At 40.4% G+C, this 20,568-nt stretch overlaps 1 protein-coding gene across 1 annotated transcript in view; it reads right to left on the bottom strand.

Annotated features, from left to right (window-relative positions):
• The window catches only part of LOC103264935 (receptor-type tyrosine-protein phosphatase gamma-like), a 713,831-nt gene that overhangs the window by 124,521 nt on the left and 568,742 nt on the right, over positions 1-20,568 (bottom strand). Inside the window, 1 exon segment of the mRNA XM_008062632.2 lies at positions 9,343-9,500. Coding sequence (XP_008060823.2) covers positions 9,343-9,500 — 158 coding nt within the window.

Below are 20,568 nucleotides of genomic sequence, written 5' to 3'. Positions count from 1 at the left end.
AAACCACCTCCTGTGTTTCTGGCAAATGCTGTGTGGTCACCTTGAAGCCTGGAACTAACCCCATTGTATCTCAATCAATCTCAGAGAACGACACAGAAGATGACCTGATCCCAACCTGAAATGTTCTCTCTTTCCATGAGAAAGCGAAGAATTTACATAGTGACTTTAGCCAAGAAAAATCAAGTCAGTGTATAGATTCACCTATCATTCCACCTCCCCTCTAATTCTACTGCTTATGTAAAGTGATAAACCATGCAAACTTTTCTGCTTTTTCATTAAGGTAATAAATAGAATCAGGACTGGTTCTCAACCAGCCTAAAAGAAAAAGTAGTCCGTTATTTTTGTGCTATCTCAATTCTCCACGAGTCATTTCACTTCTTGTAATAACTCATACGGTCTCTATATGGAATTTGCCTTCCTTCCATTCTTCCTTCTGCTGTTCCTTCTTTGTTTACAGTAAAGAGAAAAAGGCAATACGTGACAGAAAAAATTAAGAAAACTGGACTGCTTCCTCTGCCCAAATGTGACCCACTCACATAAAGACAACTAAAGGTGCTGAAAGGTCACCTCAACCTAGTGACACGAGTTCACTGGGTAGGACCATCAAAATCAGGACTGAATGCATTTAAAAAAATGAGAGCAGGTTGCTGATTTTCATAGAGAAAATAGCGCCTTAAAGTTATGTGAGAGGAATTAACAAAGACCCTCTGGAGATAGTCCAGGGAAGACCAACCAAAATGATTAAAGGGATGGAGAATAAATCCTGTGAGGAAAGGTTAAAGGAAGTGGAATTGTTTAGCCTGAAGAAAAGGCGAGTAAGGAGTAATTTGATTAAAGGCCCTCATATGTGGAAGATGCTGATCAGCTCTTCTCCATGTTCAAAGAAGGCCAAATAAAAAGAAATTGGCTTAAATTAAAGCCTTAGAGACGTGAGTTGAATAGAGGGAGGAATCTTAACTTTCCAGGCGAATTTTTAAGAATACCTTAACTTTCCAGGCGAATTTTTAAGAAATGGACTGGGTTGCCATACACAGCAAGTTAGAGTGGAAATTTTCTGGAAGAGATAGCCATCTGTCCTGAAATAGTTGAATCTCTGAGATGCCAGAAAAGAAAGGTCTGAGAGACTATCTCAGCAATCTGACTCTGGGGTTTGTTTATTCTCTAGAATACTTGCTTCTTTCACAGCCAGTACTTAGTTAAAAGTTTATTTCTGATGCCTCAGGAAAAAACTAGTCAGATAACTGTAAAAAGAGGCAGGTTCTGAATTTACCACAAAAATGCCTTGGCTTAAATTGCTCTTACAGTTTAATGACACACTATGGCTTCAAATCACAGCTACTTCCTTGTTACTAACCCAACTTGCCCAAAGATTTTGAAGGAAGGATGTGATGGTTCTGAGAGTGAACTGATGACCTGAACGATATTACATTATCAACTGGATCATAGCTTCCCTTGACAGTCACCCAGAGGAAAAAGAGGACAAGATTAGCAGACTCATCAAATGTCCTTCAGTAGGTTGGCGGCATTCACTAAAATCCCACAATTTTTCTAAGTTGAATGAAAATTGCCAGTGGCCTGTCTCTTTACTCACGCTTGGCCAGTGAGTAAAAACCTACATGAACCTTGGATTGGGAAGAGGAGTCTACATTTCTCACTTTGGCAGGTAAGCAGTGAGCACCTGGGCCACAAATCTCCAGATACGTTATTATAAAGCTACTTCAGGCTGTCCCCTGGTCCTCATCCTTGCCTTGGACCTCTACTTTGTTTGGTTCCAAAAGTTGCTATATGACCACCATGAGAAGTGCCCCTTAGAGTTGTGTAACAAGGAAGTAATGTTGGAATCACAGAACAAACTACATAGTCAAAGCTGTGTCTCTCTGGGCCTCAGATTAGTCCAGTGTTTGGTGTTTAATCTGTTCAACCCTTCTAGATCTGATTAACAGCTACATAGTGACTCTTTGAAAATGTACACAGATCATGTCACACTTCTGCTCAATATCTTTTAAAAGCCTTCTTTCTTAACTTTGGGGCCCGAATAACCTGGCCTGTGCCTACACCTGGCTAATTTTTTATTTTTTTACATTGTGGAAAAGAGGTCTTGCCAAGTTGTCCATGCTGGTCTCAAACCCCTGGGCTCAGGCAATTCTCTCACCTCTGCCTTCCAAAGTGCTGGGATTATAGGTATGAGTCACAGCGCCTGACCCAAAATCCTGTTTTTAAACTCTATTTGGCAAATGCATGACCTTGGTGAAATTATTTAATCTCTCTGTGCTTCAGTGTCCTTATTTGTACAATAGAGACAACAGCATAAGTACCTCATGTGGTTTTTGGAACTACTCAGTGAGTTATATACAAAGAATTTGGAGTCATTCCTGGCACACAGCAAGTGCTCAGAAAGTATTATCACTACTATTATTATTATTTTATGAGGAAAGTGGTAACTATGATTATACTCTGAGCTTCCAACAACTGCAAGATGCTATATCTGCTTTCCCTTCCTTTTCTTTTTCATCTTATTTATTTATTTATTGATTGATTTAATTGATTTTTGAGTTGGAGTCTCACTTGTCACTCAGGCTGGAGTGCAGTGGCATGCTCATAGCCACTGCAGTCTCTACCTGCTGGGCTCAGGTTAGCCTTCCACACCTGCCTTCTAAGTAGCTGGAACTACAGGCATATGACACCACGCCAGGATAATCTTTTGATTTACTGTAGAGAAAAGGTCTTGTCAAGTTGCCCAGGCTGGTCTCGAACCCTTGGCTCAGGTAATCCTCTTGCCTCCACCTTCTAAAGTGCAGGGATTACAGGCATGAGGCAACATGTCTGACCTTCCCACCTTTTCCTCCTTATACTAGGAGTGCCAAAAAAATGTATACACATTTAAGACATACTATCTATGTATTACTTTCCAAAGTTGAATTGAATTATGGTAGCAACGTGTAGTATGACATTCACTCAAAAGATGACATTAATCAAATGAATGCTAGCGTTACCGTGTGACAGGCAGGAAAGTCAAAGAAAATGGCAGAAGCACGACTGTTGTTCAAGGAGCGCAAGACCACTTTGAAGTGGTATTTGAAATTCGAGAATATTGTGAAAGTACAGCAATTACAATGGATGCATGAGTATGCCACAGAACCTCCAACATGTTTAATAATTGTATGCATTCGTTTTAAGTTTGAGATGCATGGTATTGTGTGGGAGGATCTGGGAGGCCTCATACAGCAACAAGTCCTGCAGTCGTTCGCTGTAATCAGAAGTGTCTGGACGCTGACGGTAACAACTTTGAGTACCTCTTGTAATTGCAGAAGTCAAACATGACATATTCATCTTCTGTTATCAGTATATACTGAGTATCACAATTTTTAATACAGTTTTTTCCTTTCTTAAAATGTGTATACATTTTTTTGGCACCCTCTGTATTCATTAAAACTTTTAATGCTTACTTTGTTAAGCACTTTACAGACATCATTTTGGTTTCTAACTTCTATCAGCTTAAAATAATAACACCAAAGTTAAAACTGTTAATAATGCTATCATATCATTATGCATATTATTTTATACACACACACACACACACATATATATAATTAACACCAGCAGCTAATATTTACTGAGTGCATATTATGTGCAAGGCATTATGTGAAGAGGCTATGCTTTTTCTGACTTAACCCTCCCAGAAATCCCATGAAGCTGGTGGTATTATTATTAACAGTCGCATCAGTATTAGTGTTACTGACTAATAAAGAAATTGGACTTAGAGACATGTGTACTTTGCCCAAGGACACACAGGAACGAGTGGTGAAGGCAAGATTAGAATCGCAGTTCTAGGTGACTCTGTTTTGCATGCTCTCAGCCACTTCCTGCCAGAGGCATAACAGGCCTCACAGCATTATTCACTGAAAGAGTAACACTGCCACGGAGAAAATGAATGTAGAGATAGTAGAACCCCAAACAATTCCCTTTTGCTGACCCCAAGGCCATCCCACACAGAGCACCCAGCATCGGCAACTTAAGTATATTTGCACTAACCTGCACTCTGAAAAGAAATTGGCCATGGCCCATCACAGGAAGAACTGGGAAATGGGAACAAGATGGCCGGCACAACGGGAAAATGCTCCCCACTTCCCAGAGCCCTTACTGTTCTTCACCTTATTCCTTTCCAGAGGAGAGTAATAAACACCCTAGAATTTATCTTTACTTTAATACAACTAATGAAGTCTTTATCATTTAGTACAAATAAATGAAAATTTTTAATTTCTATAATATTAAATTGACTCTTAAACTTTTGAAGTGAACGTATAAAACATTTCTTACTTTTATCCCTGCTTGGGGATTTGTAATTGCAGTTTAACTGGTGCTGTTTCAAGAACAATTTTAACCTTGAATTGCAAATGTGTTGGCTGGAAGTGTATATAAATCATTTCAACTTAGTTTTTATTATAAAAGTATTACAGAGAATAATTAGTTTTTAATCTGACGGTTCGAATCAAAGGAAAGTTGAAATCTATTCATGCCATTCGTGTGGAGCAAGAGCTCCCGTCCCCAGGACTGGGGCAGGGCACCACTGTGGCTGAAGGGAGGAATGAGAGGAAACCCAAGGTAATATAATTATGAGCCATTACAAGGCTGATATGCACAATATTTCAAGGGATAGTTATATGATGGCAATTAAACAAATCCAAAGTCCATTATTAGCACAGTAAGAAACCCGAGGATAAGCATTAGGAACTGGGAAATCTCACCTAAGGTCACGGAGATGACCTTAGCTTCACCATACGTTTCAGGGATGACAGGGCAGGTCCTGTTTTGGTGCCTCATTATTAAATAAGACAATAACGATGGAATATTAAATTCCCAATAGCCTGAAGACTCCAAAGTTTTACTTACTGAACCACAGCTGCCAAAATGAAATCTGAGAACAGCTAGCTAAATGCAAGGCCACGTCCCTCCTATAGCTACAGACAGTACTGCATGAAGATGATTATAGAAAGGCATTTAAAGAAAGAAAAGGACTTAACTATAATTAACAAAGAAAGCTATCTCTTTTGGATTAATGGCGGCATCTTCACCTCACCATTTAAAAACCTTCTTATTCACATGCACATCATGTGTTGAAAGAGAAACTTTCTGAATTAAGTGACTCTTTAGTTGTGGTTTTGAGAGAAACCTTCCAGCTGTCACAGCCAGCAGCCACATGGGCCTATTCCATTAGAAATGTGGCTGACTCTACGCTGAAATGATAATATTTTGGATAAACTGGGCTAAGTAAACTATATTATTCAAACTAATTTTACTTATTTCTCTTTACATGTTTTACCACGACTACTAGAAATTTTTAAATGATGAATGAGGTTTGTTTTATTTCTACCAGAGAGTGCTTCCTTAAAAGCTTGGTGATAACAGCAACAACTGCCTCCTCCCCAGTATCTCTCCCAAGCATTTCTGGTGGTGCCAGGCACTAGTCTAAGCATTTTACACATATTCCATCCTTTAATCTTTATTGTGACTCCATCTGGTGGGTATTAATATCATCAACATGTTACAGATGAGAAAACTGAAGTATCGAGTAGTACTGTAGTTGAATAATTTGGCCAAAGAATAAAACCATGAAGGGAACCCAGGCAGGTTGTCTCTAAAGCATATATACGGTCTCCTTCTTCTTTTTTTTTTTTTAATAGAGACAGGGTCTCGCTCTGTCATTCAGGCTGGAGTGTAGTCGTGTGATAATAGTTGACTGTAGCCTTGAACTCCTGGGCTCAAGCAATCCTTCCTTACCCTCCTAAGTAGGTGGGACTATAGGTACATACCACCATGCTTGCCTATAAATATGCAGTAGGGACGGGGGTCTTACTGTATCACCCAGATTGGTCTTGAACTCCCGACTTCAAGCAATCCTCCCACCTCAGCCTCTCAAAATATTGGGATTATAGGCGTGAGCCACTGCGCCCAGCCAAAGCACATGTCTTAACTCCGAAGAATGGCTCTGCTCTTTCTGACAGAGACATCTTTGGTTAAAAAGAGTCATGCAAATATACCTTTCCTAATCACTTCAGCTTACTGTTAAGAAAAAAGTTAAAAATAAAAAATACAGAGGCAGACAAACTAGATGCATTCAGACTTACTTACCACTTATTTTGATAGTACCCCCAAGATGCATTTATGTAAAATTCACGCTGGGAAAAATGACTGGCAGTGCCATATTTTAACCTAGAAGTCATAAACAGTCCAGGAAAGAGAGGGTTGGGTTAGCTGCCAATGGGCAAAGAACCATGATCTGAGAAGCACTGCTCTAGAATAAAACAAATCCTAGTACACTGGACCATCTTCTCTGGCTGATCATGAACACCAACACCGAGGCAACCATCTCCATGCATTGTCCTGCTCTTTTGAGCTCCTATACAATGGTTAAGAATGCCACCATTTTGTTTGGGTGTCAAGGTCATGGCATGATTTTTGCCTGATATTTACAGTAAAGATGTTCAGTAGACTCCCATAAGCCAGATTGACTACTGGTCAACCATGGCAACATATAATTCCATTAGCAATGCTGTTTTTTGATCTAGACTATTACATAAGTCAGAGGGAGAGTTCAGCGGCTACAGGGCTGGTTTGAATGTCCAGCTAGATTCACAAAAGAGAAAAAAATTAGTGTTTGCTCAGTGTGCCTGGAAAGTTTCAGAGAAATCCACATCACACAAGTCAACAGTCTGTGCTCACCACTGTATTTTATGGTGAACATGTTTGCATTTTCATCACAGGTAAGCACCCATGCTGAATGCTAGAGAAGGGAAAAAAGTATAGAGACTTGTGAGAAGTGGAAAAGTGAAAGACTAGGAATGTTTTCATTCTGATAGAAGCAGACATGGAATTCCTGCCTACTTGACTTTTCTGAATTGGCTGCTCGCCTTTCTGAAATGAACATTCTGTGCTAACTTCAGAAAGAATGTTGGCAGGGTCAGGGTGGGAAGGTCTGAAGTGATAATACTTGAATGGCTAATGCCTTCCTCTCCAAGGGCTGACATAGCTGTGACCTCCACAAAGCCAGCCAGCAAGGATCCAGTCTGGCCACATGAATCTGAGCTGCTTTCCTCCCTTGGGAGGGAGATAGGGATGTATGAAGCAGTGCCTGATAAAAATAAAGTGATATCTTAAGATGGCTTGTAGTAAAGAACTGGAAAGAAAATTATGACTAATTTGTTTCTTTTCTATTTTCCTTGAAACATAAAACCTACAGAGAATCTATGTACTGGAAGGAAAATGAAAGTCTTCCATTATTTCTTCTCTTTGAGTATATGGGTGGCAGAGAAAGGAAGAGGAAATAGATATTAACAAAGCACTTTCTCAGAGCCCCAGTTACTAAAATGGGGCTCAAATGCTTCTAATTGACAAACACTTGGCAAGACATCCAAATTGTTTGAGTTTGGACCCCCCAAATATCTGAAGCTGCACTAAGACCCAGCATATGCTAATGGTCTTTATTTCTCTCCAGCTCATCAGTCACCACACCACACAGCAGTAAACACAAGAAGTGGCTAAAACTATATTTCTTGACTTTATTATCTCAAACTTTTAAATCTTTGAAGACAAAAGCATTTTTCTCGACAAATCTTGCCATAAAAGATCCCTTTAAAACAAAAACCTCTCCCTCGACCCTGCAGATATAAACATTTGGACTGTAACTTTATTTTTTTAATAAAACAATGTTGGCATCACCATTAGGAAGAAAATTCATTTCTCATTTTATTATCTCTCTAAGGCTGTCAGATCCTGTTCAGAAACCAAATCACCAGTCCTTCCTTTTTCGTCAGAGCTGAATTAAAAAAATTAAAAAAAAAAAAAACTCAAGGTAAAATGACTGCCAAGAGCAGTGAGGCCAAATCAATGTTTAGCTTGGATCCACATCACCCTACTTTGTCAGTGGGACTGTGTCTCTCCTGCCCCTACCTTCTTCTACAGAACCTGCTCCATTGACCCCTAGAGGGCCATCACTGGATGTCCCAGGATACTATCTGGCACCTCTGATGACTCGTACAAGGATGGACACATGACCCAAGGCCAGTCAACTAGGTGGTTGGCCAACATCTATTCAGACCTATTTACTTGAATACTTGACATAAGACCCACACTACTGTCAGCTGGTAGCCAGTCCCTGAGTTCAAAGGTCAATGGGTACTAGAGGGTGCTGTTGTCATTTCTATGAAAGGCCCTGATAATAACCTTCCACGTTTAGACAGTCATGGTTAATAGACTTTCTTACAAATCTTACCCACTGTTCCCAGCTCTATTTTCTGGAATTATGCAGAAGAAATTTTACACTTTTTCTATCTCAAAGCAAGCTGAATTGTGCACAACTAACATGTCTCTTCTAAGATCTCTAGACCAGCCATTTAATCCTCATAGGTTCCCCCCGCCCCTCCCCCCCCAGTGAATCCCTTTCCTCTGACATTGCCCCAGTCCCATTTCTGTTTCACCAATTCCCACCCACAGTTAACTGCTCACGACTTCCTGTGAGATTTTCTCAGGTCACACTCAGAAGAAAGCAGTACAATGCAGTGATCAGAAACATGGATTTTGGAATCAGACAAACCCAGGTTTGGTTTCCGGCTTCATCATTCACTCACCATGAATTCTTAGTTTTGTTACCAGTCTTTCCACACACGATGTCTGAAGTAATCCAAGGCAGTGTAATACCTATCTCTCAATGTTGTTTTGTCACTTCTTAAGGTGACATGTGTAAAGTGCTTAGTGATGCACTCAATACACAGAAAATGCTTAATCAACAGTATGTTATATTTCATCTCTCCATGTACACAAATTTCTCTTTTCTGAACTGTGGGCCAAGGCTTAGTGGTCTGAGTATGATTTATGGGATCAGACATTATGGCTTGGTTATCAGCTATGTGACCTTAGGCAAGTTACTCACCCTCTGAGTTTCTTGGTCTTCTTTGTAAAATGGACAAATAGCACCTACCTCTATATGCCTGTTGCTCATGAAGATTAAGTGGGCTAACATATACAAAGAGCTTAGAAGAGTCTCTATTACAAGAGATCACCACAGGGGACAGCTATTATTATTCTCTCAAGAATGAAGAGTTAAACAATACCCAAATTACATGCCTGCAATTCACTTTAGCTAGTTAGTCCATTTGTAGTTGAGAAATCACATTTTATATCTTACAGTTCTTGTGTTCAAAAAACATGTTTATTGGAAAGATTGAAGGAATCAATGAAGAGCAGAGGATTAAAAAAAAAAAGTCTTACCAATGTGTTCTAGCAATGCAGGATAATTAAGTCAACACAAAACAAACACAGAATGCCCACTTGAGGCAGAATATCTACCTGATGGTAAGAAATGGGGACGGGTCTCCGGAAGACTATCCACTCCACAATTTCGCTACATGGTGGGGTGGTCAAAGAACCCGTGTATCGGTAATAGCTGCCCAGGGATGCAGGCAGGAGGTCCCGGAGGACGAAAGGATCCAGAAAAGTCTCCTTCTCTGTTTGGGGAAAAAGAGAAAGAAAAGCACAATGGTAAGTCATACCACGCCACAGACACTGCCAAAACCCTCGGCATGCTGGTGCCTCATCACAAGCCTTATGTTTGTTTATATCCCGAGAAGTACTGGCATTTGGTGGTGAAAAACCCTTGGAAAAACAAAGCAGTGTTTCCCATGGTGTGTTCTGAGGACACCAGCACCACATTATATTTAATACAAAACAGGTTCCATGATGAACCTCCTGGGCAACATGACGGTCTCTCCCCCTTCCCCAGGAAATACATAAAATAATTTAGCATAATAAAGTCTCTGAGAAGTCTTACAAAAAAAGAAATGAGCTTGACTTTGTGTCACCCACCCCTTCCCAAACTTGTCTCACCATAGAACCTTTATCTAATACCTAGGAACTGATCATCAGTGGAACAAACTTTGGGACAGAGAATCACAATGAGAAGAATCCTGCAAGCCACTGACAAGGTGCAGTTCCAAAGTTGACACATTTCATCATGATTTCAACCAAGGCCTCTCCAAATCAAAGAGAAACCTAACCAAGGCACAATTGTGAACTTAAAAATGATAGGCCCAGAAATAAGTTTCTTTTCTTTTTCTTCTACAAAAATGGAGGTGTCTTCCCTTAAGTAGAACAAATGACATTTAAACTGAGACTCAATAAATGACACTTCACAATAATGCTATGAAGAAAGCAAGGCACAGAATAGTGTCTGCCCAAGGTTACACAGCAACAAGAAGCAGAACTAGAATGTGAATTCAGGTATTTTGACATCAGAGACTATACAGTTCTGACTTAGCCATAGAAGAAGTTAGGTGAAAATTGAAGGGTGAGAGCAAAAAAGGTGAAGAAGAACATTTCAAGCAGTGGAAACAGCATGTACAAAGGCCCTGGGACACAAAGTAATAGTGCAATAGAAAAAACTGGGATATTGTCTTATAATTCTCCCAAGCAGGCTCAGTAGATCATCCAGTTTCCTTCAGAGAAAGCAATCAAAGGTTCTAGTCTCTACAGGTATCTCCAGAGATATAGCTCTGAATTTAAATCTTAGATTCTCTCCTCACAACAGGTATAGACAGAATAAGACTATTAGAGTCCTGCTAATGGTTTGTCTTTGCTCCTTGACAGCTTCCACTACAATTCCCAGGACATGCCTGGGGGACCAAGGTTACTTCACAGACACACCTGTGCCTACAAGAATATTCTATCCAAGCCTCACAACTCCTCCTTCCTCTTCTATCCTTCATGTAGGCATTTGGGCAAATGTGTATTCCTAGACTCAAGAAGTCTACATAACTGGGGGATAATGTAAAAACCCTAAAAGAAATAAACCGTATTACAACAATGAAAATTATAATTTCCTTTTGGAAAAGATTATGTCAGGCACTATTTTGAGTATTTCCATGTCGCAAACATTTAAACAGCACTTGCTATAATGCACCAGACCCTGTTCTTAGAGCTTTATAAAAATTAATTTATTTAACACTTAAAATAGCTCCATGAAGTTAGTCCGATTATTATCCTCAGTTTACAAAGCCAGGATACAAAACCAGGTAAGTGAGTATGGAATCCAGGCTCTCATTATTCACACATACTCTGCTCTCTTCCTTCACAACTCTGTGAAGTCTGTGCTTTTCATAATCCCATCTTACAGATGTGAAAATCAAGGCACAGGACAGGTTAAATAACCAAGCCCAAGGGCGCTAGTGAACAGTGGAGTAACAGCGCTATTTGTGGAACCCAGGAACCTGGGCTAATTTTCAAAGGTTTTCAATTCATTTTTTTCAAAGGAAAAACTTAATATTAACCAATAAATGCAAAAATCTTCAAATCATAGGGGTCTATCATCAAAATTACAAAAACAGTCTCTGTTGGACAAAAGGCTAGAAATAATGGAATCGCTCCCCCGTCCACTGGCATGTCTGGGCTTTAATTTAAACCTGGTTACCAGCAGCCTAATGACAGGGGCAATCTCTGCAAGCCTGCTTGGCGGGGACTGGTTTGGCCAGGAGGAGGAAATATTTTGGCCTTTGCTTGCTGCCTCTGAGCTTCCCAGGCCGTGTAAATAGTCAACACAAAACCTCAGGCAATAGAGGGTGTACGCAGGGTTTGGCACCACCCACTGCAAAACTGCCACCTTCATGTCTACCTCCTGTTGTAGGTGACCCTTGTGTTGCAGTGAGGCACATCCACTGCTTTAGGTCTAGGGCTCCAGGGAGGATGGCCAGAAAATCTGAAGGGCTTTCCCCAGGGGGCCTGATTCAATATTAAGGTTGTAGTTAAGTGTGCTGTAAGCTGACAGGGAGCAACACAGGTCCCTGCTAGCCTCTGGCAGCCACATTCCCATCTAAAGCATCCATGGCTTTAAAGAAGAAGTATAAAAAGATAAAGCAGAAACACTTGCCCCTCCAATGGGAGGAGACTAGATTTCAACAAGGAACACTGATTCAGCAGGTTCAGGATCTTTGATAAATTCTTGTATGGACTCGTCAATTTGGCAGGCACCAACAGAAAATGCAGGTGTGACCCCCCACTGCAAATGCAGAAGGACTTCTCTGTTCTTGACCAACAGAGAGTTTCAGAGGCAGGTCAGGCTTTCATTGATTAGAAGGTGCGGTCAGATAGGCAATGGGGTAGGGAAAAGAGGGCCTGATTTCACTGCTTATTCCTTCCACCACTGCTACTGCCATTGCACCTTAAAACTCTGAGATCTGCAAGGGCCTTGTACAGTCCTAGTGCAGTGGCTTTGGGAGCCAGAAGACAGACATTTCAAGCAAAATCTTACCCAGGAGTACAGCAACTCAGACAGCTAAAAGTGCAGCCCCTGTGGCTAGAGTTGGGAACACAGGGACACTCTGAAAACCAACAATTTCATCCAATCTCCTCTTTAATTTTAGGGCTGGGGAAATGGTAGACCAGGGTGAAGTAACAGACCCAAGGGCAAAACAAGAGAACAGAGACTAGGGTGGGATTCTTTTTTCAAGGAAACCACTGAGGGTCTGTAACAGCATGCCTGCAGGGCAGGAAACAGCAGTTAGTGCTGAAAAAATAAAATCTAACCATTGCCCTCATCAGCAAACCCAGCACTTTTCCATTCCTACAGGGGTGGGTGAGGAGAGCAGATTCTCAGCCTGCCTGGGTTCAAATCCCAACTCTACCACCTGTGAGCTGTGTGAACTTAGGCAAGTTATTAAACCTTCCTAGGCTGTTGTGAAGACTGTTAAGTCAATACAAGAAATGGGTTAAAAAGGAGCCTGAACATAGTAAAATTCTATTAATGACAGATACTATTCTTATTCTAATTATTATTACTTTATTATTATTCCTCCAAACTACCAAGGATTTAGTCATGTGCTTCTTTTAATGTTTTGTGCATGTCCTATTTTTTTTTAAACTGGATTACTAGTACCTTAAAGGCACACCATGTCTGATATATTCTCCACCTGCCTGAGCAGTACAGGTTAGGGTTTTCTTTGCCAAGGCTCTAGCATGGGCTTTGAAACTAACTGATATGTAATGGCTGTGTGACCTCCCTGAGCTACTTCCATTATCTGTAAAATGGGAATTATGAGAATACTTACCCTCAGAATGGCTGTGACAATTAGGCAAGCTAATAGAGGTGAGGGGTTCAGTACAGTTCCTGGCCCAATGTAAACCCTGATTTTTCAAGACAAACACTGGGCTGACAGCAAGTCCAGCTGAGTTACAGGCTGGTTCATGTTGGGTTTGAAGCCAGGGATTAACAAACGTTTTCTGAAAAGTACCAGACAGTAAATATTTTAGGTTTTGCAGGCCAAGAGGCAAGATCGAAGATGTTCCGTAGGTACTTAAATAACAAACACTTCCATACCCTCACTAACCATATTCAAAATACTACTAATAACAGTACAGTTTTCAAAATATATGTCTACTTAATGAGAAGAAGACAATTCTTTCAGGGAAGAATAACAATTCACTTAATTAGGGATCAACTGTAAAAGCCATTCTTAGGTCAGGGGCCATACAAAAAATAGGAATAGATTTGGCCCTCGGGTCATATTTTACAAACCCCTATTTTTACACAAGTGGTGCCTGGTAGGGGGTAGGCAGGGAGAGGTCTAGGAATTCCAAGTATTACAAAGTCCCCTTGCTAGCCATTGTCAGACTTGGGGAGGGGAGATGATGCTACATGTTCAGGTGCCACCATTATTAAATGATAATTTCTTCCGTGAATATGAATAATATCTTACGGATTTAACTCTTGAAGTGTTTCTTCCTCCTTGGGTTTTCTCACTTCAAACTGAGTATCTTCCTGGTCTTCCTGGAAACTCCATTCCCTGCTCAGTCTCATTGTCAGTGCTCAGTGGACAAACAGGGTGCTCGGAATGCTTACTTATAAATTAGAAACAATTTCAGAAATGGTGGCCCTATTATTTCTAGTAGTGTCCATGAAGCCTGCATAAGCAATAGGGGCTCACCTGGTCAAGCTTAAGACTGGGAATTCCTGAGGACAGCCATTGGGAAGAAGGAAGAATGCTTTTCAGTTGGAAACTTAAACTCTTCCATTCAGAAAATCTTAATAAATATAGATAGTATAAAATGAGAAGTGCTCAAACCAGGTGTCCTGGTTTGGACTCTAATGAGTTTGTTTCAAGGTCTGATCTAAGACAAGTTATTTAATCTCACTGTAACTGTTTCTTCATCTGTAAAATGGGATAATAATAGTATTGACATCATAGGGAGGTTCTAAGTGTGAAATGAGTTAACACTAGTTAAGGGCTTAGGAGAGTGCTTAGCACACAAGTGCTTGTTAAATAAATCTTGTTATAAAAGGGCAGTGTGACTGCATACTCATCCTGATCAGCGCATTCCACCTCCAACTTTTATCCTAATTAGTAATTTGAATTCAAAACATTACTGTCCCAGCCACTTACTAGTTGAGAAAAATATTTGAAACACTCTACTTATACCATTCATTCCATTATACCATAATAAGTAGGTACTGTGCATTACTAGATAAAAGAATCGAAAAGGAATGAATCTCATATTCCACTTTCAAGGAGCCCGGGTGCTGTATGCAGACAATATTATATTTTAATAATTAATTGTTCATCAAAGAAAAAGATGAGGAACAGGGATGCTAAATTCAAAGTTATTCAAATTGCAAAAATGAATAATGTATGACTTTTATATTAAACACACACTGTATTAAGTAGTCTACATTTCATCCAACTCTTTCTTTCATTTTTAAGCATTTTGAACGACAATATGAATAATCAGTGAGGGGAGGTTTATTTAGAAAAAGAAATACCTTATTTGAATGCAAACAGTTTATATCTGAAGATGATTAAATTCTTCTTATCAATTAGGAAATTTTGTACGAGGGCTTTAAAGTCATGGTCAACCATTAAAGCCAGTGTGGCCCAGTTATTCTTGCGGTTTCCTTTCAACATTAAATTATATCCGGCTGATTCTGTTCAATTTCTTATTTCTGATAGCAGTGCTAGGAGGCAATTTTTAATTAAAGAAAATTTGAAAGATTCAAACATGCATAATTGGATTAAAAATGTGATCATTAAAACATTAGATGATAATCATCTGATTGATTGCATTTTTCAGTGTGTTAATAACCTAATATTTTCAATGCTTTGGTTATATAGGAAAAAAGAAGGTTCTTTATAAGATACGATGAGAAAATCTACATATAGAAGAGACCTGTGCAGTAATCAAGAATTGTGGAATTATATTGAACAGATATGCAACCATAAATAAAACATTACACTGGAAGGTGTTTGGACAGAATACGGTTGTTTCTGGGGAAGAAAATTTGAACTGTCCCCCAAACAAGGGACCAACTAATTTTAGGAATGTGTATGAGAGCCCAAGCTCCTGTTTTTAGCCCAATGACTGGTTTCTTCAGAGTTTCCCCTAAAAAAATTTTAAGGAAAAGCAATTAATTTTTCCTGAAATGCTTTAAGATCACTGGGGCAGGACTGGCCTTCTGCTTCATGTTAGGGAAGGAGGAAAGGAAGGAATGATAGTGGAAAGAACTGGGCATGAAGTCACTCTACATAGAGAAAGATTTACGTCAGTGCTTCTCAAACTTCAATGTGCATGCAAATCACTGGGGGAGCTTGTTAAAATACAGATCTGATCCAGTGGGTCTAAGTAAAAGCTGAGATGCTACATTTTTAATAATACTGATACTACTGGTCCCGGGACCACGCTCAACTAGCCATTTCTATGAGGACTGTATCAATGGGCTACTACACCCTCTGCAGCCTCATCCACTTCTGCGTTCTGATTCTTAGGTACAGCCACACTGATCGCTTTGCTGGTCCATGAACACACTACCCCAGGGCCTTTACACTGGCTCTTCACTAAGTGAAGTAAATGCTTTCACAGAGGTGTCTGGAACACTTCTTCACTACGCCATTCACGGTGGGTTTCAGACCAAATGCTCGGCAGCTGCTAACAATTAAGTCCTATTCCAGTGACGCGTTTCTCAATGAGGTCTGCTCTGACTACTGTTTTTAAAATGGCAATTTTAAGGGCAGGATCACTGGGAAGGAAGTATTTGATTAAAAACCTGAAGGTAGCGAGGGAGCAAGCCACATGGCTTCTTGGGGAGAAGAACATTCTTGGCAGAGAGAAAAATGAGTGCAAAGGGGCTCTGTCTGGTATGAAGTAAAGTGGCTAAAGTGAGCAGGAGGAAAAAAAGAATAATAGAAATATAGAATACTAGAAATAATAATAAATACAAAATAATGCTAAAAGAAAAACAGAAGAATCAGCTGCTGGGGGAATCTGGCTAAAAATTGTGAATATGTGAATTCTGCAGCTCTGGGTTAGGTCTAGATGCACCATGAATGTAGGGTGTGACCTGGGACAGCTCATGACAGATAACAGGAGCATAGGATGGAAGTTGGGAGGAACAAAAGAGGCTGAGGGTCAGAATCTGGAGGTTTTAGCAGCGTGGCATCCTGAAAGCATCCAAGAGATCAGAAAGTATTAGATGATGATTAAGATGGCAGCAGAGGCCTCCCAGAAGCAGCCCTGAAGGAGTTAATTTTATGATCTCAATTCGAGCAAAAACACCTGCTCTCAGGGCAAAACATGGGGCACAGAAATGGAGATGTCCTGTTTGCAAGATGTGGCCGTCTATAATATAAGGTGTCCTGGTAAATGATTTAAGGAGTAAGTGCTAAAGTTATAACTAGGTGACCCTGGGGAAATCGTCCAAGAATCAAACAATTGCAAAGTTCAAAAGGTCTCAAAAAATGCTAGCTCTGCTTGGTCCAAGACCACACAGTGACATGGGAGGGGAAGCTGGTCTCCAGATGTCCATCTTTCTCCTACCTCCTTCCGGATCCTGGGCACTGGGTTACACACCTGCAGCTAATGCAAACAAAATTAGGTGAGGAATATCACTGAAGACTAAAGAGTTATTTTAGTTTTTTCAACATAAAACGAATCTTGACACTTCCCAGCCTAAAATCTTCCAGTTGCTTCTCACTTCATTTAGAACAAAATCCAGACTCCTCACCAAACTCCTATCTCTGCAGCCTGCCTTTTCCTCTCTCTCCCTTGTTGACCACCCACCTGCCTCCTCACCTTGCTGTTCCCTCTGCCTAGAATGCTTTTCCCTCACCCCTCCATACAGGTGAGTCCTATTCATCCCTCAGATCTCAGCTCAACCTGAGTGCTTTCCCTGACCACCCTGGGTCAGTATGTTCCCTTTATTATTAACTATCTCTATCACACCTACTTTATTTTCCTCCCAGCATCTGTTTACTTATTGACTGTCTGTCTTCCTCAACAGCCTGATTATTCCACAAGAGCAAAGACACTGCCTTACATATATCCAGCTGCTAAAACACTTCCCCAGAATATAGTAGGTGCCTAATAATTATGTGAAAAGAGCATGAAAAAACAAACAAGCACGTAGCAGCTGGTGTAGTTTTAAAAAAAAACCCAAACCAAAAACCCCAAATCCAAGATATTGCACTTCCTTATATCTAAGTGATCATCAATCATAACCTGTATCATTATTTCAAATACTGCTAATAAAGGCAATATGCTGCTAATTAAACAATGATTCAATTGCAAAAATGCATTCTGGTTTTTAGAGTTGTTAAAATATAAGGAAATGAGAGTCTCAAAATTGGTGAACCAGGATATTGATCTGAATCAACAGGACTCACAGCAAAGGGTCCCATCAGTTGCCTTCTGAGTCTGGTAGGTCGGAGCTCGTTTTATGTGACCACAGCAAAGGATGCTCATAGGGCCAGGTAGTAGCTTTGACTCTCGTCTGTTTACACCGAATGGGTTCTCTATCCTCACTCCACTCTTCACTGGCATGCATCCCCAAGACTTCATTCCACACTGTGGAAGTGCTTTAGTTAACTCCTTTTACCAGTTCACACAAATGGTGCAGGAACTGGTGCCAGGCACTGCGGTGCCCTTTCCTAAATGAGCCTTCATAACCCTGTGAAGTAGGTACTGACATCCTATTGAGGGCTGAGAACTTACCCAGGATCACAGGTTGTACAGACCTGAATCTCACAAAGTCTGTGAAATTGGTTAATATGGTTTCTTTGGCAGGCTAAGACTTTCTTAGGGCAGGACCATGTCTCCTGACTATATCCCTAACACCTAACACAGTGCTTTATAGAGTAGGTCCTTCATACAGGCCTGAAGGAAATTGATCAAACTATGTCACTAAGTAATTAAAAGTCAAAAGTGAGCAACCTATAGCACATGGGCCAAATCTGGCCTAGTGCCTATTTTTGTAAATGAAGTTTTATTGGAACACAGCCACATTCATTTATTTAGGTATCGTCTATGGCTGCTTTAGGGCTACAACTGCAGAGATGACTAGTTGTATCAGAGAATAATATACGGCCAAGAAAGCCTAAAAAATTGCGATCAGCCCCCTTGCCGAGAAATTTTTTTTACCAGTCTCTGAGCTCCTATATGAAGAGCAGGATATTTTTAAAAATAACAACAAGCAGTATCATGTGAGCTTGAATGGGGCAAACTACATGTAGAGGTAGAGGCATGGAGTTTATTTTCTCCCTTTGAAACACTTTCCACCAGTGGGCAGAGGATTAAATGCACACCGCCTGGCCTTCCCAGAATAGCCAGAGAAAATCCCAGAGGCCCATATTATGGTATGAGTAAATAGTGTTGTTGTGGGGCCTGAGCAGGGGTGGCTTGGGTGGGGATAATCCACATGATTAATCAGATTCCTATATTCAAGCCCCCAAAAAGTAGAATCCAAGGTCACAAAAGTCACCCCCTATGGTTCAAAGACATCTAGCCTTCTTGAACTTTATCAGTGGTTTCAGTTGACCAAGGGTGGCATTTTGATTTAAGGGCTGATGCTTGAATGAAATGTATGTTGGCATTAATATTTCCAAAGAGAAGGTACAGAAAGATTGCAGTCTTGTCAACAATTAAGGAAATGAACATGACATTTAAATTGTATAGAGTCATACAGTGACAAAAACCCAATATTATCACTGAACAGTTTTATTGATTGCTTCTCTCCTTTGTAGGGTTCTGGTGGCCATAACTGACATGATGTGTACATTCTTTTAGCTTCCTTTTGATGCTCAGTCAATGACCTAATTCACAAAGGAAAAACCAAGTACACAAGAGTTAAGTGATTTTGACAATAATCAGGAAGTCAGTCAATGCTGAAACTTAGAAGCTGGCCCAGTAGAGCAGGAAGAAAATGCATTTCAGAGTCCAATACAACTGGGTTCAAATAACTGCTCCATTGCATAATTAGGAGAAATTAGTCAATCTCTCTAAAACCTCAGCTTACTCATTTATAAAATGAGATTAAAAATTTTGATCACACTGTGTTGCTGGTGGGATTAAAGACTGTATAGAACATCCAGGCAGGGTTAGGTATACAGACAGGGATTAACAGTTGAGAGGCTGCTGCTTCTTCCTCTTACCCACTTCCTGGTTCTTCATCCACCACCCTTTCTCTTGATCTCAAAAAGACCGGTTATCCCAAATCATCTTTGTCATCATCATCTTCATCATTTTATTTTTGTATGGCCCAACTAAGTCAAGCAACATACATTCTATTTTTTTTTTTCATTAGAGTCTCACTCCATCGCTCGGGTTGAGGTGCGGTGGTTTGCTCCCAGCTACCCCAGTGTCAACCTGCTGGGCTCTGGCAATCCTTCTGCCTCAGCCTTCCAAGTAGCTGGAACTATAGGCACACGCTGCCATGTCTGGCTATTTTAAACAATTTATTGTAGAGATGAGGTCTCACCATGTTGCCCAGGATGGTCTCAAATTTGCAGACTCAGGCAATCCTCTTGCCTTGGCCTCCCAAAGTGCTAGGATTACAGGCTTAGCCACCATGCCCAGTCCATACATTCTATTTTAATAGCCAGGTAGTAGTGGTGGCAGAACTCAGAGCTCCACATCCACTGATATCTCCTGTCATCACATGGTCTCCACACTCAAGTCAAAAACAACAATAACGATGACGGCAAGTGAGGGTGGAGGTAACAGCTGACAATGGGTGCTTACACATGCCAGCCATTATGTACAGTATGTCGCTGAATCCTCAGGATAAGCCAGTAAAGCTGCTACTCTTAGTACCTCATTATACAGTTGAGAAAACTTAGCCACAGCGAGGTTAAGTGACTAATCTAGATCGTACAACTAGTCAAAAGCAGAACTGGTATTCAAACCCAGAGCCTGTGCTCTTGGCCACTACACAACAGTGCCTTTCCTATAGCAAGTTGACAGATGTATAGCATACAAGCAGGGTAAGAACATCACACAAGGTAGCCACAAGTAATTTAGCAAGCACATTTGCCGTTGACAAATTGAGATGTATTTTAAAAATCTCCCTTTGCTCCTCACATCCCACTGAAACAACCAGGAAAAGGACATTTCCCCGGATTCCCATAATCCTGTTCAAACGTTAAAATATTGACAGAGAAGGTTGGCTGACTGAGAACTAGCCTCAGATTCAAATTTCACCTAAAAGGAATCACTTTTGAAGTCTTTGTACGTCTTAAAATTATTGTTAACAATGCTATTAGT

The sequence above is a fragment of the Carlito syrichta genome, unplaced genomic scaffold (genome assembly GCF_000164805.1).
Source record: "Carlito syrichta isolate Samal-C Ts95f unplaced genomic scaffold, Tarsius_syrichta-2.0.1 Scaffold305773, whole genome shotgun sequence".
NCBI classification, from domain to species: Eukaryota; Metazoa; Chordata; class Mammalia; order Primates; family Tarsiidae; genus Carlito; species Carlito syrichta.
This window is presented reverse-complemented; position numbering and strand designations above follow the sequence as displayed.